The sequence below is a fragment of the Oncorhynchus kisutch genome, linkage group LG29 (assembly GCF_002021735.2).
Source record: "Oncorhynchus kisutch isolate 150728-3 linkage group LG29, Okis_V2, whole genome shotgun sequence".
Taxonomy (NCBI): Eukaryota; Metazoa; Chordata; class Actinopteri; order Salmoniformes; family Salmonidae; genus Oncorhynchus; species Oncorhynchus kisutch.
Genome location: NC_034202.2, coordinates 5743407 through 5761765, shown reverse-complemented (window position 1 = coordinate 5761765; position 18359 = coordinate 5743407). Strand labels below are relative to the sequence as shown.

The following is an 18359-nucleotide window of genomic DNA, read 5'->3' as shown; positions in this document are numbered from 1 at the left end:
CGACTAGATTGATGCCACTGACCATCCGTAAATCGGTATTTACTAAAGGGACATGCACATACACTGCAGTCCTTTGCAATGGAGAGGGGTTAAGGGGGTTTGAAAGTCCTCCGCCATAGTCCCCTAGCAACAAGCACTGACTGGTGAGAAGACTCCAGAAGTTTCTGTAGTTTACAGGAACGATAAACAATGACATCGCCACACCAGAAAGCAAAGTCATTTTTGTCTAAGTAGCGGAGCAATGCATGACTTCAAACTTGGATCTGGTGATTAGGCTATTCTGTCCAAAACAACCCCTGGGGCTGACTTGTAGAAATGGAAAAGTGATGTCCTTTTGTGTTGCCTACCCCTACCCCTACCCCTACCCCTAACCCTACCCCTAACCCTACCCCTACCCCTACCCCTTCCCCTACCCCTAACCCTACCCCTACCCCTACCCCTACCCCTAACCCTACCCCTACCCAACTGACAATAACCATTAACCAACTGACAATAAAATAGCAAATACCTCCAACCAATGGTTGTGTGGCAATAAATGAATCTGTTTGAATGGTATTTCCATGAACATTACACACAAATGGGTTGATATTCCATATCGTCACACATTTAAAAACAATCCAACGTATTGATGTCTATGAATTTCTCATATTTAGTGTCAAACCCAAATGGTCTTTTATCCAAAGTGTTTCAGGTTTTACTGAGGCCATATTTATAGTGTCAGGCTTTGGCACTGCACGGCTGGAAAATACAACAGCACAGCACTGAATGGCCCTTTCTGTGTGGAATCAACTTTACACTGGCAGGACTTACTACAACTCTAAATTAAATATATAGGCATGTGTGTGTGTGTGTGTGTGTGTGTGTGTGTGCGCGCGCTTCTGTCTGTCTGTGTGCATGTGTGACCTAGGAATCCAGGACAGTTCCAGATTTCTCTGCATACCAAGGGCTCTGTATACTTTGAGACTTCTAATAGAGAGGTGCTAAACCATGTTTCGATCGACATGGTAGCTTACATTGAAAAGTAGGCTTCGGCTATACTGTAGTTAGCTGTGTAAGTCGTAAGTAGGCGTACCCCCAGTGACATCAAGGTAATAACTAGCCAATACATGAATATAAAAAATATAATATACAATCATATAATTAAATCATGACAGCCATTTAGCCAATGTTTCAAACTGTTATAAGACACTAATTTAGAAGATGCCAGCAGGGTCTGGTTTGTTTGACCCAATGTCCAAAGACAGTGCTGATGCCTGGGGGCTGAATTAATAGCGTGGGATCATGTTCAGCACCAGATGGTGACTGTTGTCAATGGGGGAAGGGTTCGAAATTATGTACAGTAGAGTAGCCTACAGTATAAACTTCCAATACTGTGTCCCAGTAAACAAACACACACCACTTGAAATGCGCAGCAGTTATCACGCCATGGTGTTCAACTCCACGTGGGCTACAACTTGAGACACTTCCCGAAAGTTATAGTTTAACCAATAAGTCTTGAGAAATGTTATCTAATGGATGGCTGAGATTGCAGTAGCCTATTGCTTCTCTTGATCAGCAGGCGCAGCCGCTGCCTGAGCGTGGCCCCTTGCCCGAGAGCAAGTTATACACTTCGGGTAAAGTCTTCGTTTGTAACAGGTTATATAAAGTATTTAATCTCCATAGCATCCATTGGCTACTATTTCAGCCGGAGTAAAAATAAATAAAAAATACTTTGTATTGTTCATACTTGAACTAATCACTTCAGTTCAACCAGTGGTCTTGACAGGCTATAGGCTGCAATCATCGGCGACACACATATCGAATAAAGTGATTGCACGTCTCACACATTTCGGTGTTATCAAAACATAATAGAACAACATAGTTTACTATGTGGCACTGTACAATATTTTATTTTCTTACCGAACTTTTGATGAACGTCAGATTGAAGTTCATCTTGGAACCCCCGAACTCAAGCGACTATCATCCGAAATTCAACCTCGTTATGAAATCTAAAACTTCCTCTAAAACACGACTACTTACAAAATAAAAACATTGTAAATAAAAAATCCGCTATTAAAACATCCGGTTGTTTCCATACATTTAGTTATTCATTTTTTTTAAAGATACTGAAGAGGTGTCAGCCTTGAGCACTCTCACTTGGGACAGTCCCACGACCAATGGCATACGTCTTTCAAAGTCAGTACTCTATACTCATTGACGTCATGCCCATACACCAATCACATAACTTCATTTGGAGTGAAAAAAACAAGAATGTCACTCCCAAGAGTTAACTTAGAAGTAGGTTGACATCAATATTTATCTTTATCTTGGCCAGGTCGCAATTGTAAATGAGAACTTGTTCTCAACTTGCCTACCTGGTTAAATAAAGGTAAAATAAAATAAAATAAATAAAAATAAAAATAATATTTTATGCACGTTGGATAGAGTATTTTTTACATCTTTACATTTGAGTCATTTGCAGACGCTCTGATCCAGAACAATTTACAGGTGCAATAATGGTTAAGTGCCTGGCTCAAGGGCACATCAACAGATTTTCCCCCAAGTCGGCTCAGGGATTCAAACCGGATAACTTTTAATTGCTGGCCCAACACTCTTAACCACGAGGGTACCTGCCATGTACTTCATTCATTTCAACATTTTGTGTTAAATATATTGCGGATCACAATGTTTGGCAATAATATTAAGTGTACTACATCTGAACCTTCTGTAACGTAGGCCTACCTGAATACGCCATATATAGGGCTCTCGATCACCTGATTCATGAGGCGTAAACAATTGCACCCTGGGGAATTCCAACACTTGATTGCTTCTTTAAAGTAACTGTCCAGTGTTTCCAGATTTCTATGAAATATAATCAATAATTAAGTACAATATGAGTGAAATTGTTTTCCTTCCATAAAATTTTCATATTAAGTACATGTACATTAACAAGCAGCTTTTCTGTTTTGGAATGGTGTGACCGTACCCCAGCAACAATGGTGTGGGCGTACCCCAGCAACAATGGTGTGACCGTACCCCAGCAACAATGGTGTGGGCGTACCCCAGCAACAATGGTGTGACCGTACCCCAGCAACAATGGTGTGGGCGTATACTGGTCATCAAAAATATTCACGTGTGTCGACCGCTGATTGGCCAGCTCATCCTCGTCAGGAGGACGACATTGTCCTCTATGAGGAAGTCCATTTTTGAAATGGTCTGTTTGAGGTGGGATTAAAAAAATGTTTTTTTCTCCAATTCATGCTTTGGCCACAATTAGCAGTATAGGATGAGTCAACAACATTAATTGGGTATGAGTTAACAGAATATGAACTTTTGAAATGAGACCTTTCCTTTAAATCGTAGGATCCATTCTGCCAGTGCCAGACAGTGAGGCAACAGTGATATTGTGCAATCAGCAAACCTGTGACTTTACTCAAGTACAGCGTAAAGAATTAGGAATTACTAGGTCAGTTCACTGGCTAGCCTCTATGCTTACTTCCCTTTTATCTGTCTGTGAAGTATTTTTGACCATAAAATAAAAGAAGTGAAACTTAACTTAACAGTAATTTAAATGAATCTGTTTGAACAGTATTTCCATGAGAAAGACTCTCAAAATTGGTTGATATTGCAAATTGTCACATATTTAAAAACAATTCCAACCTATTTATGTCTATGAATTTCTCATATTTAGTGTCAAGGTAAAGTGTTTCAGGTTTTCTGAGACCATATTTAAAGTGCCAGGCTTTGGCACTGCACAGCTGGAGAAAAAAAAACAGCACAGCACTGAATCGCCCTTTCTGTGTGAAATTAACTTTACACCTCACAGGACTTACTACGACTCTCAATTAAATGGAGATCTACAGTCCATCTCCAGAATGGTGTAATTGTATAATTCAATACCATTGGATAAACTCTGGCTTCCATTGGACATGTGTTTTGGGTGTCAAATAAGGTAAAGGCTTAGTCAAGCAACCCAAGATGCAAATGAGCTGTAGTTCCACGGGTAATGCCACATCTGTAGGTATGATTAGAACACTGTAGGCTCCAAACTTCACTCCTATGTGAATGACCAGATGCAACAGGTCTACAGAGTTAATATCGGTCACATTGACATCCTCCCTTGCTAGGCTAGGTTCTCTATGATAACTTAACCAGATGGTGAACAAGACTATATTGCAGCTTGATCATCGTATTGTATGTAGCATGCAGTTTTGCCTGAGTTGTGCAGCATATGTATGAGTGTGTCTGGGTCCATGTTGACAACTGGTATGCCAACTATGCTCCATAGACAAAAGACATGGAGAGAGTGAAGGAATGTCCTGTTACCCACTACACAAACTAAGACCACTTATACTCTCTGACTAAAACGGTTCTCTTTGGTAAAATATGGCCATCACTGACATTTGCAACCTCTCCCTATCTCAGTCTGTTGTCCCCACTTGCTTCAAGATGTCCAGTATTGTTCACGTACCCAAGAAAGCTAAGGAAACAGAACTAAATGACTACTAGTGCCCGGTAGCACTCACCTCTGTCATCATGAAGTGCTTTGAGAGTCAAGTATCATATCACCGCCCCAACAGATCCACGCAATTGCCTTTGCACTGCATACTGCCCTATCCCACCTGGACAAGAGGAATACCCATGTGAGAATGCTGTTCATCGACTAAAGCTCTGTTTTCAATACCTTAGTGCCCTCCAAGCTTATCACTGGGTCTGAACACATCCCTGTGCAACTGGGTCCTTGATGTCCTGACAGGCTGACCCCAGGTGGTCATGGTAGGCAACAACACTTCCGCCACGCTGATCCTCAACACGTAGGCCCCCAGGGGTGTGTGCTCAGCCCCCTCTTGTACTCCCTTTTAACCATGACAGTGGTAGGCCTGATTACCAACAGCAACGAGACAGCTACAGGGAGGAACCTCTCCTTCAATGTAAAATAAACAATGGAACTGACTGTGGACCACAGGAGACAGAAGAGGGAGCCCATCCACATTGATGGTGCTGCAGTGAAGAGGGTCAAAAGCTTCAAGTTCCTCAGAGTGCACATCACTTAGGCCCTGAAATGGTTCCACCACACTGACACCATAGGCGGATGAAGACATTTGACCCCTAAGACCCTCACAAACTTCTACAGATGCACCATTGAGAGCATTCTGTTGGGCTACATCACTGCCTTGTACGGCAACTGCACAGCCCTCAACCGAATGGCTCTACAGAGGGTGTTGCAGTCAGCCCAACGGTGGCATGCTGCCTGTCCTCCAGAACATTTACAGCTCTCAGTGTCACAGGAAGGCCGAGAAGATCATCAAGGACCACCCGAGTCACGGTCTGTTCACTCCACTACCATCTAGCAGAAAGAGAAAGTACAGATGCATCAATGCCGACTCACACACACACACACACACACACACACACACACACACACACACACACACACACACACACACACACACACACACACACACACACACACACACACACACACACACACACACACACACACACACACACACACACACACACACACACACACACACAATCAGCATTGCTGCCCCATGTATATAGAGACATAAAACACTAGACTGTTTCTTTTATACTGTTTTTCACAATGTGTATTTATATACTGTATTCTTCCCATAGCTCATTCTAATGTACTGTACACTATATATACAAATGTATGTGGACGGACACCCCTTCAAATGACTGGATTTGGCTATTTCAGGTTGCAATACTCTCCACCAAGACCCTAACTGCCTCTGGAAGCAATGTCAGCACAATAACTGTTCGTAGGGAGCCTCATGAAATGGGTTTCCATGGCCGAGTAGCCGCATACAAGCCTAAAATCACCATGCCAAGTGTCAGCTGGAGTGTTGTAAAGCTCGCCGCCAATGGACTCTGCAGCAGTGGAAACAAGCTCCCTGGAGTGGTGAATCAAGCTTCACCATCTGGTAATCCGACAAACAAATCTGTGTTTGGCGGATTCCAGGAGACCGCTACCTGCCCCAATGTATAGTGCCAACTGTAAAGTTTGGTGGAGGAGGAATAATGGTCTGTGGCAGTTTTTCATGGTTCTGGAAATCTTAACGCTCCAGCATACAATGACATTCTAGACAATTCTGCACTTCCAAATTTGTGGCAACAGTTTTGGGAAGGCATTTTCCTGTTTAGCATTACAACACCTCCGTGCACAAAGCGAGGTCCAAACAGAAACGGTTTATTGAGATCAGTGTGGAAGAACTTGACTGGCCTGCACAGAGCCCTGACCTCAACCCCATCGAACACCTTTGGGATGAATTGGAGTGCTGACTGCGAGCCAGGCCTAATCCCCCAACATCAGTGCCCATCCTCACTAATGCTCTTGTGGCTGAACGGAAGCACATCCCTGCAGCAATAATCCAACATCTAGTGGAAAGCCTTCACAGAAGAGTGGAGGCTGTTATACCAGCAAAGTGTGGGACCAACTCCATATTAATGCCCATGTCTTTGAAATGAGATGTTTGACGAGCAGGTGTCCACATACTTTTGGTCATGTAATGTATCTACTACTGTACTTTGTATTTTGGTACACTGTAAATGTATACAATGGATTCTCGACATAGCTCACTGTAATACATCTACTGCTGTACATATCAAGTGTATCTTTTTGGTGTATTTACATCCAGATTACTGACACATTGTTGTTTGGGTTGTCAACTGTATTCATTCTGACAGTCTTGTTTCTTGTTTTTGATTATTATTTGTGTACTTGTTTGACATTTTTGCTGCACTGTTAGCAGCTATTAACAAAATCCTTTAGCTGCGCACGATATAACATCTGTTAAATCTGTGTACGTGACCAATAACTTTTATTTGATTTTGACCTCTGTTGTGAAAAGGAACAAAGTAGAAAAACACTGTAGTGAGACTTGTGGGTAACCATCAAACTGTAGAGGGCTTGACACGGGACCGTGACTCATTCTTGTGGCTTGCCTTTGGAAACCCTAATCCTGGCGAATTTAAACATCTCATTCTTTACATAGAGATGCAGTTTACTCACACTACCGCTTTATTTGGCTTTAGTAATGAAATCCACACTGCAATTCAGAGGGAAAGAGAAAAGAGTAATAATGTGCACTGGGTCCATTCACAGCATAATACTAAAAGGAAGTGTTGAAAATAATATTTTTCCATCATTAGTTCTCTTAGGTCTAAACTCTCTGCCAAATCCCTCATTTCTCACTACCATAGTTTGGTTAAAGATATAAACATGACGTAACCTAACACAATTTTGGCATGGCAAAAGAGTTCAAGTTAAATAACAGATGCATCATCCCCATTCAAAACATTTCACATAAAATAAACATGTGTTTCAGCTTTTGTACTATCTAGGAAATAATTGGCGACCACTTCTTCCACTCGGATCACTTCCTGTGTTGCTTCTGGTGCTGCTGGTGAGGCCATTTGACGACGTGCTCAACAACAGGAAGTGTTGTGATAGGCTTGTTTACAAGCCTCTCTGGCCTCTCCTGATAGAGCTTGAAGTTGTTGTTACACACCGACTAGTTTGGCCACAGGAGATGGAACTGTATGTACTCAATTAATTTTAGCTCTCAAAAACTTGCACTGTTTGCATGTCTGCTCCTATTTTTTAAGAATTCACCTCAAAATCATCCATTACTGTCTGCTATTGAACAGTAATATACATTTCCAACCCCTTATCTACCTCAATTTCGTGAATAAATACCATTTTCATACAGTGATTCCATTAGATTCATTAGTTGACGTGGTAACCTTGTGTTTCCTGTGTGGGCGGATGGGAAGTCAGATAGAGGAGGACTCCACTTGGAGGAGGGGAGAGGGGTTGGCTGTTACACCAGCACTGACCTGTGGAGGGAAAGGGGACCAAAAATAAAGGGAAGGAAAACCTTCCTGAGCGTCAACAACTTATCTTGTGACGCCTGCAGCGTATTGTTTCTTCGGGCTGTTGAGCTTGGACGGGAGATGTTGGTATAATGCCCAGTTTGCCTGTTGAGAACAGGGGGGGGGGGGGGGGGGGGGGGGGGGAACAGTGGTTCTCTTTGCACCTGGCTGGAGGACTCACTTAGAAATTTACTTCCAGGGGAGACCTCATGTGGTTCAGTGCTCTCATGCTTGAAAATACTCAGTTTTACTGTGCATGAACTATGTCATGAAAGACTACACCACATACTCTGTTTTACTGTGCATGAACTATGTCATGAAAGACTACACCACATACTCTGTTTTACTGAGCGTTAACTATGTCATGAAAGACTACACCACATACTCTGTTTTACTGTGCATGAACTATGTCATGAAAGACTACACCACATACTCTGTTTTACTGAGCATGAACTATGTCATGAAAGACTACACCACATACTCTGTTTTACTGTGCATGAACTATGTCATGAAAGACTACACCACATACTCTGTTTTACTGTGCATGAATTATGTCATGAAAGACTACACCACATACTCTGTTTTACTGTGCATGAACTATGTCATGAAAGACTACACTACATACTCAGTTTTACTGTGCATGAATTATGTCATGAAAGACTACACCACATACTCTGTTTTACTGTGCATGAATTATGTCATGAAACACTACACCACATACTCTGTTTTACTGTGCTTGAACTATGTCATGAAAGACTACACCACATACTCTGTTTTACTGAGCGTTAACTATGTCATGAAAGATTACACTACATACTCAGTTTTACTGTGCATGAATTATGTCATGAAAGACTACACCACATACTCTGTTTAACTGTGCATGAATTATGTCATGAAAGACTACACCACATACTCTGTTTTACTGTGCATGAATTATGTCATGAAAGACTACACCACATACTCTGTTTTACTGTGCATGAACTATGTCATGAAAGACTACACCACATACTCTGTTTTACTGTGCATGAACTATGTCATGAAAGACTACACCACATACTCTGTTTTACTGTGCATGAACTATGTCATGAAAGACTACACCACATACTCTGTTTTACTGTGCATGAACTATGTCATGAAAGACTACACCACATACTCTGTTTTACTGAGCGTTAACTATGTCATGAAAGACTACACCACATACTCTGTTTTACTGTGCATGAACTATGTCATGAAAGACTACACCACATACTCTGTTTTACTGAGCGTTAACTATGTCATGAAAGACTACACCACATACTCTGTTTTACTGTGCATGAACTATGTCATGAAAGACTACACCACATACTCTGTTTTACTGTGCATGAATTATGTCATGAAAGACTACACCACATACTCTGTTTTACTGTGCATGAACTATGTCATGAAAGACTACACCACATACTCTGTTTTACTGAGCGTTAACTATGTCATGAAAGACTACACCACATACTCTGTTTTACTGTGCATGAACTATGTCATGAAAGACTACACCACATACTCTGTTTTACTGTGCATGAACTATGTCATGAAAGACTACACCACATACTCTGTTTTACTGTGCATGAACTATGTCATGAAAGACTACACCACGTACTCTGTTTTACTGTGCATGAACTATGTCATGAAAGACTACACCACATACTCTGTTTTACTGTGCATGAATTATGTCATGAAAGACTACTCCACATACTCTGTTTTACTGTGCATGAATTATGTCATGAAAGACTACACCACATACTCTGTTTTACTGTGCATGAACTATGTCATGAAAGACTACACCACATACTCTGTTTTACTGTGCATGAATTATGTCATGAAAGACTACACCACATACTCTGTTTTACTGTGCATGAATTATGTCATGAAAGTCTACTCCACATACTCTGTTTTACTGTGCATGAATTATGTCATGAAAGACTACACCACATACTCTGTTTTACTGTGCATGAACTATGTCATGAAAGACTACACCACATACTCTGTTTTACTGTGCATTAATTATGTCATGAAAGACTACACCACATACTCTGTTTTACTGTGCATGAATTATGTCATGAAAGACTACACCACATACTCTGTTTTACTGTGCATGAATTATGTCATGAAAGTCTACTCCACATACTCTGTTTTACTGTGCATGAATTATGTCATGAAAGACTACACCACATACTCTGTTTTACTGTGCATGAACTATGTCATGAAAGACTACACCACATACTCTGTTTTACTGTGCATTAATTATGTCATGAAAGACTACACCACATACTCTGTTTTACTGTGCATGAATTATGTCATGAAAGACTACACCACATACTCTGTTTTACTGTGCATGAATTATGTCATGAAAGACTACACCACATACTCTGTTTTACTGTGCATGAACTATGTCATGAAAGACTACACCACATACTCTGTTTTACTGTGCATGAACTATGTCATGAAAGACTACACCACATACTCTGTTTTACTGTGCATGAACTATGTCATGAAAGACTACACCACATACTCTGTTTTACTGTGCATGAACTATGTCATGAAAGACTACACCACATACTCTGTTTTACTGAGCGTTAACTATGTCATGAAAGACTACACCACATACTCTGTTTTACTGTGCATGGACTATGTCATGAAAGACTACACCACATACTCTGTTTTACTGAGCGTTAACTATGTCATGAAAGACTACACCACATACTCTGTTTTACTGTGCATGAACTATGTCATGAAAGACTACACCACATACTCTGTTTTACTGTGCATGAATTATGTCATGAAAGACTACACCACATACTCTGTTTTACTGTGCATGAATTATGTCATGAAAGACTACACCACATACTCTGTTTTACTGTGCATGAATTATGTCATGAAAGACTACACCACATACTCTGTTTTACTGTGCATGAACTATGTCATGAAAGACTACACCACATACTCTGTTTTACTGTGCATGAACTATGTCATGAAAGACTACACCACATACTCTGTTTTACTGTGCATGAACTATGTCATGAAAGACTACACCACATACTCTGTTTTACTGTGCATGAACTATGTCATGAAAGACTACACCACATACTCTGTTTTACTGAGCGTTAACTATGTCATGAAAGACTACACCACATACTCTGTTTTACTGTGCATGAACTATGTCATGAAAGACTACACCACATACTCTGTTTTACTGAGCGTTAACTATGTCATGAAAGACTACACCACATACTCTGTTTTACTGTGCATGAACTATGTCATGAAAGACTACACCACATACTCTGTTTTACTGTGCATGAACTATGTCATGAAAGACTACACCACATACTCTGTTTTACTGTGCATGAACTATGTCATGAAAGACTACACCACATACTCTGTTTTACTGTGCATGAACTATGTCATGAAAGACTACACCACATACTCTGTTTTACTGTGCATGAATTATGTCATGAAAGACTACTCCACATACTCTGTTTTACTGTGCATGAATTATGTCATGAAAGACTACACCACATACTCTGTTTTACTGTGCATGAACTATGTCATGAAAGACTACACCACATACTCTGTTTTACTGAGCGTTAACTATGTCATGAAAGACTACACCACATACTCTGTTTTACTGTGCATGAACTATGTCATGAAAGACTACACCACATACTCTGTTTTACTGTGCATGAACTATGTCATGAAAGACTACACCACATACTCTGTTTTACTGTGCATGAACTATGTCATGAAAGACTACACCACATACTCTGTTTTACTGTGCATGAACTATGTCATGAAAGACTACACCACATACTCTGTTTTACTGTGCATGAATTATGTCATGAAAGACTACTCCACATACTCTGTTTTACTGTGCATGAATTATGTCATGAAAGACTACACCACATACTCTGTTTTACTGTGCATGAACTATGTCATGAAAGACTACACCACATACTCTGTTTTACTGTGCATGAACTATGTCATGAAAGACTACACCACATACTCTGTTTTACTGTGCATGAACTATGTCATGAAAGACTACACCACATACTCTGTTTTACTGTGCATGAATTATGTCATGAAAGACTACACCACATACTCAGTTTTACTGTGCATGAATTATGTCATGAAAGACTACACCACATACTCTGTTTAACTGTGCATGAATTATGTCATGAAAGACTACACCACATACTCTGTTTTACTGTGCATGAATTATGTCATGAAAGACTACACCACATACTCTGTTTTACTGTGCATGAATTATGTCATGAAAGTCTACTCCACATACTCTGTTTTACTGTGCATGAATTATGTCATGAAAGACTACACCACATACTCTGTTTTACTGTGCATGAACTATGTCATGAAAGACTACACCACATACTCTGTTTTACTGTGCATTAATTATGTCATGAAAGACTACACCACATACTCTGTTTTACTGTGCATGAATTATGTCATGAAAGACTACACCACATACTCTGTTTTACTGTGCATGAATTATGTCATGAAAGACTACACCACATACTCTGTTTTACTGTGCATGAACTATGTCATGAAAGACTACACCACATACTCTGTTTTACTGTGCATGAACTATGTCATGAAAGACTACACCACATACTCTGTTTTACTGTGCATGAATTATGTCATGAAAGACTACTCCACATACTCTGTATTACTGTGCATGAATTATGTCATGAAAGACTACACCACATACTCTGTTTTACTGTGCATGAACTATGTCATGAAAGACTACACCACATACTCTGTTTTACTGAGCGTTAACTATGTCATGAAAGACTACACCACATACTCTGTTTTACTGTGCATGAACTATGTCATGAAAGACTACACCACATACTCTGTTTTACTGTGCATGAACTATGTCATGAAAGACTACACCACATACTCTGTTTTACTGTGCATGAACTATGTCATGAAAGACTACACCACATACTCTGTTTTACTGTGCATGAACTATGTCATGAAAGACTACACCACATACTCTGTTTTACTGTGCATGAATTATGTCATGAAAGACTACTCCACATACTCTGTTTTACTGTGCATGAATTATGTCATGAAAGACTACACCACATACTCTGTTTTACTGTGCATGAACTATGTCATGAAAGACTACACCACATACTCTGTTTTACTGTGCATGAACTATGTCATGAAAGACTACACCACATACTCTGTTTTACTGTGCATGAACTATGTCATGAAAGACTACACCACATACTCTGTTTTACTGTGCATGAATTATGTCATGAAAGACTACACCACATACTCAGTTTTACTGTGCATGAATTATGTCATGAAAGACTACACCACATACTCTGTTTAACTGTGCATGAATTATGTCATGAAAGACTACACCACATACTCTGTTTTACTGTGCATGAATTATGTCATGAAAGACTACACCACATACTCTGTTTTACTGTGCATGAATTATGTCATGAAAGTCTACTCCACATACTCTGTTTTACTGTGCATGAATTATGTCATGAAAGACTACACCACATACTCTGTTTTACTGTGCATGAACTATGTCATGAAAGACTACACCACATACTCTGTTTTACTGTGCATTAATTATGTCATGAAAGACTACACCACATACTCTGTTTTACTGTGCATGAATTATGTCATGAAAGACTACACCACATACTCTGTTTTACTGTGCATGAATTATGTCATGAAGACTACACCACATACTCTGTTTTACTGTGCATGAATTATGTCATGAAAGACTACACCACATACTCTGTTTTACTGTGCATGAACTATGTCATGAAAGACTACACCACATACTCTGTTTTACTGTGCATGAACTATGTCATGAAAGACTACACCACATACTCTGTTTTACTGTGCATGAACTATGTCATGAAAGACTACACCACATACTCTGTTTTACTGTGCATGAACTATGTCATGAAAGACTACTCCACATACTCTGTTTTACTGTGCATGAATTATGTCATGAAAGACTACACCACATACTCTGTTTTACTGTGCATGAACTATGTCATGAAAGACTACACCACATACTCTGTTTTACTGTGCATGAACTATGTCATGAAAGACTACACCACATACTCTTTTTTACTGTGCATGAACTATGTCATGAAAGACTACACCACATACTCTGTTTTACTGTGCATGAATTATGTCATGAAAGACTACTCCACATACTCTGTTTTACTGTGCATGAATTATGTCATGAAAGACTACACCACATACTCTGTTTTACTGTGCATGAACTATGTCATGAAAGACTACACCACATACTCTGTTTTACTGTGCATGAATTATGTCATGAAAGACTACACCACATACTCTGTTTTACTGAGCATTAACTATGTCATGAAAGACTACACCACATACTCTGTTTTACTGAGCGTTAACTACTACATGAAATGCATGAATTACTGCATTAAATACTTTACTGTGCAGATTGAACAGACAGATATAGAGATGTCTCATGTTGCACTAAACATGATAATGTGGCAGTAATCGCATGTTAATTGCTAGGGTGTGGTACTCTAGAGTATCCAAGGGCTAATCAACAACCGGCTGTGCAGTTCTATGAAAATATGATATTGCCCCTGACTACATCTGCTCTGCTCTTCCAACAGACTGAGTTGAAAGACTTTGATTTACAGTGTTCCCTGTATCGGACACAACTGTCTTATCCTCATGAATGCTAAACATCGGATCACTTCCATCATGTTCTTCGATCGAAACATTAGCCCTAGTTTCTAAATCCCCTTTGGATTTATCTTTACAAGACACTAAGTGGTAACACGTGTGACCGGTACACAATGACATTTTTTGGGGTTCAAATTATGATGCAACAATCTGCACAGACTAACAGTAACCTTCTCAGAAGTGTGACCACTACTACAGCATCCAAAGCATTCGCTGACAGACTTGACTTAGACAGGAACATTTGTATACATGGTTGTCTCCCTATGCAGCATTGTAATGACCTTATAGGCACCAGGAAAGGATGACAATGTTGATAAGTCACCTCCAGTTTATCTTGTCAGACTATGTCAGGGTGGGTTGACACTGGGTGAGAGTGAGTTGTTCAATGACACTAATTGACGGCAGAGACAAACTGACAAAGCAGACAGTGGGATCATGACTTAGTACACAGCAGTTGTGCACGCCAGCCTCCACCCACATGACCCATGCATTCACAGCATTTCGGCTGTCAACACCCTGACATACACGGAACAATACAGCCATAGAAACTGTACATGTCCCTGCAGTACAGACTACAGAGGTCAGTGTACACACCAGTGGAGGCTGCTGAGGGGAGGACGGCTCATAATAATGCCTGGAACGGAGTAAATGGAATGGCATCAAACACATGGAAACCATGGAAACCTGATGTGTTTGACACCATTCCACCGATGCCGCTCCAGCCATTACCACGAGACCGTCCTCCCCAATTAAGATGCCACCAACCTCCTGTGGTACACACACTCCACACTTGAAAAAATTATTTTACCCCTTTTTTCTCCCCAATTTCGTGGTATCAATTTGGCAGTTACAGTTCTTGTCTCATCTCTGCAACTCCCGTACAGACTCGGGAGAGGCAAAGGTCGAGAGCCATGCGTCCTCCGAAACACGACCCAACCAAGCCGCACTGCTTCTTGACGCACTGCCCGCTTAACCCGGAAGCCAGCCGCCACACTCCACACTCTTGTAGTGCTGCAATTCTTGGTAACATTACAACAAGCATACGGAAGAAGAATTTCATTATCTAACAAACACACATTGGGAATTCAATGTTTAAAGGGATAATTCGTGATTTTGGCAATGAAGCCATTTATCTACTTCGCCAGAATCAAACGTACTAGTGGATAAAAATGTTATGTTTTTATGAAGTTAGAAGTAGTTTTGCAAGCCAATGCTAACTAGCTTAGCGCAAGACATCAACATTACATTTACGAGTTCATCTGACCCTGGGGAACTAGATAATAGGCTTCATTCCCAAAATCTTGAATTGTTCCTTTGAAGGGGCCTTTTTCTTGAACCTGTAACACACATTTAGGAATTCAATACAACGGTTTTAGAGGAGCTCTTCTCTTGACTATCTCACAAACACTCATTGGGAAGTGTTTTTTTAAGGACAGGGGTGCTTTAAGAGCTGCACGGAGTGCCTGCAGAGTGAGATAGCTTAAGGGCAACAACCGGATAAGCTGACCAGTCTGTTTACAGTCAAAGGTCAGGGATCGTCGGGGTGTGTGTTCTGTTGAGATGGAGGTCAAGGCCGGAAAGGCAGGGGATTAGTGCGTATCTTTCCGCTGCTCACCGGGTTAGGGGAAAGCGCGTGCACACACACACACACACACACACACACACACACACACACACACACACACACACACACACACACACACACACACACACACACACACACACACACAGAAGCGGTAGATCTAAAACAGGCGTGCGTAGGTGGGTTGGGGCCTGGTAAAAGAAAGAGAGAGAGATAGAGAGAGAGAGACAGAGAGCGAGAGCGGGAATGTAAGAGGGAGACTCCTGACTGGTTCAGTCTGGCTGCGGTCGGTCGGTGCAGCACAGTCAGTGTTAACATGGTGAAGGCTCAGATCTGACAGAGAGGAATGTGTCTCTCTTTGTAGGGTCCTGGAGCAGGCCGGTGACATCATGGTGTTTCCCTGGCACCTCTGCAGATTCCATGGAAGGAGCCAGCCAGCCACACACACACACACACAAACACACACACGCTCAGAGCTAGGCAGTCAGGAGGTCATGATCAAACATTATAGTAATGTGGCCTGATTAGTCACCTGACACTTTTTCCCTAACCAAACCAATCAGAGGAGAGGGAGACTGCCTCAGCTCACCACAGGATTAACACCATGAATATGGTGGGAAATGAGCCTGTTCTCAGGTGTTTGTGCATAGTACGTAGATGTACAGTATGTGAGTGTTTAATGGAGAGACAAGAGAACAATTTGGAGAGTGAGAGAGAGAAGGAACAGAGAAGGAAAACGAGGGCAGAGAAAGGGAGAAAGAAAGTGTGAAAGAGAAAAAGAACAAAATGAAACATTTGAAGAGAGGGAGATAACGAGGACAAGGAAAAATAGGGAAGAGAAAGTGAGAAAGTGTGTGAGAGAGAAACAGACACATTGGAGGAGGAACCATGCGTCAGCCTCTGTCTGATCCAGCGAGAGGCAGTTAGTTACTCTCTACCAGGCACAAATGTACAGTGATTCAAAGCATGCGACTTGACGCCGGTCCTTGGGAGTGGCAGATGTGTGGTTAGACACACACGTAACTGCAATTATTTCAATTTCCATAGAATATGCATACTAAAGCTAATTTCCTTACCAATGCTAGGGACCTTGAAGAAAAACAATTTGTTTCAAATGGCTTCACTGACTTTTTATATAGCAAACGTATATACACTGCTCAAACAAATAAAGGGAACACTAAAATAACACATCCTAGATCTGAATGAATGAAATATTCTTATTAAATACTTTTTTCTTTACATAGTTGAATGTGCTGACAACAAAATCACACAACAGTTATCAATGGAAATCAAATTTATCAACCCATGGAGGTCTGGATTTGGAGTCACACTCAAAATTAAAGTGGAAAACGACACTACAGGCTGATCCAACTTTGATGTAATGTCCTTAAAACAAGTCAAAATGAGGCTCAGTAGTGTGTGTGGCCTCCACGTGCCTGTATGACCTCCCTACAATGCCTGGGCATGCTTCTGATGAGGTGGCGGATGGTCTCCTGAGGGATCTCCTCCCAGACCTGGCCTAAAGCATCCGCCAACTCCTGGACAGTCTGTGGTGCAACGTGGGGTTTGTGGATGGAGCGAGACATGATGTCCCAGATGTGCTCAATTGGATTCAGGTCTGGGGAACGGGCGGGCCAGTCCATAGCATCAATGCCTTCCTCTTGCAGGAACTGCTGACACACTCCAGCCACATGAGGTCTAGCATTGTCTTGCATTAGGAGGAACCCAGGGCCAACCGCACCAGCATATGGTCTCACAAGGGGTCTGAGGATCTTATCTCGGTACCTAATGGCAGTCAGGCTACCTTTGGCGAGCTCATGGAGGGCTGTGCGGCCCCCAAAGAAATGCCACCCCACACCATGACTGACCCACCGCCAAACTGGTCATGCTGGAGGATGTTGCAGGCAGCAGAACGTTCTCCATGGCGTCTCCAGACTCGTCTGTCACGTCGGTCACATGTGCTCAGTGTGAACCTGCTTTCATCTGTGAAGAACACAGGGTGCCAGTGGCGAATTTGCCAATCTTGGTGTTCTCTGGCAAATGCAAAACGTCCTGCACGGTGTTGGACTGTAAGCACAACCCCCACCTGTGGACATCGGGCCCTCCTACAACCCTCATGGAGTCTGTTTCTGACCGTTTGAGC

At 41.3% G+C, this 18359-nt stretch overlaps 1 protein-coding gene across 1 annotated transcript in view; it reads right to left on the bottom strand.

Moving 5' to 3' along the window:
- Positions 1-2169, bottom strand: part of LOC109873941 (tumor necrosis factor receptor superfamily member 10A-like) — a 36738-nt gene extending 34569 nt beyond the window's left edge. Inside the window, exon 1 of the mRNA XM_020465636.2 lies at positions 1900-2169. Coding sequence (XP_020321225.1) covers positions 1900-1932 — 33 coding nt within the window. The 5' untranslated portion in view covers positions 1933-2169. The remainder of the gene's footprint in view (positions 1-1899) is intronic.
- Between the last annotated feature and the right edge of the window lie 16190 nt (positions 2170-18359).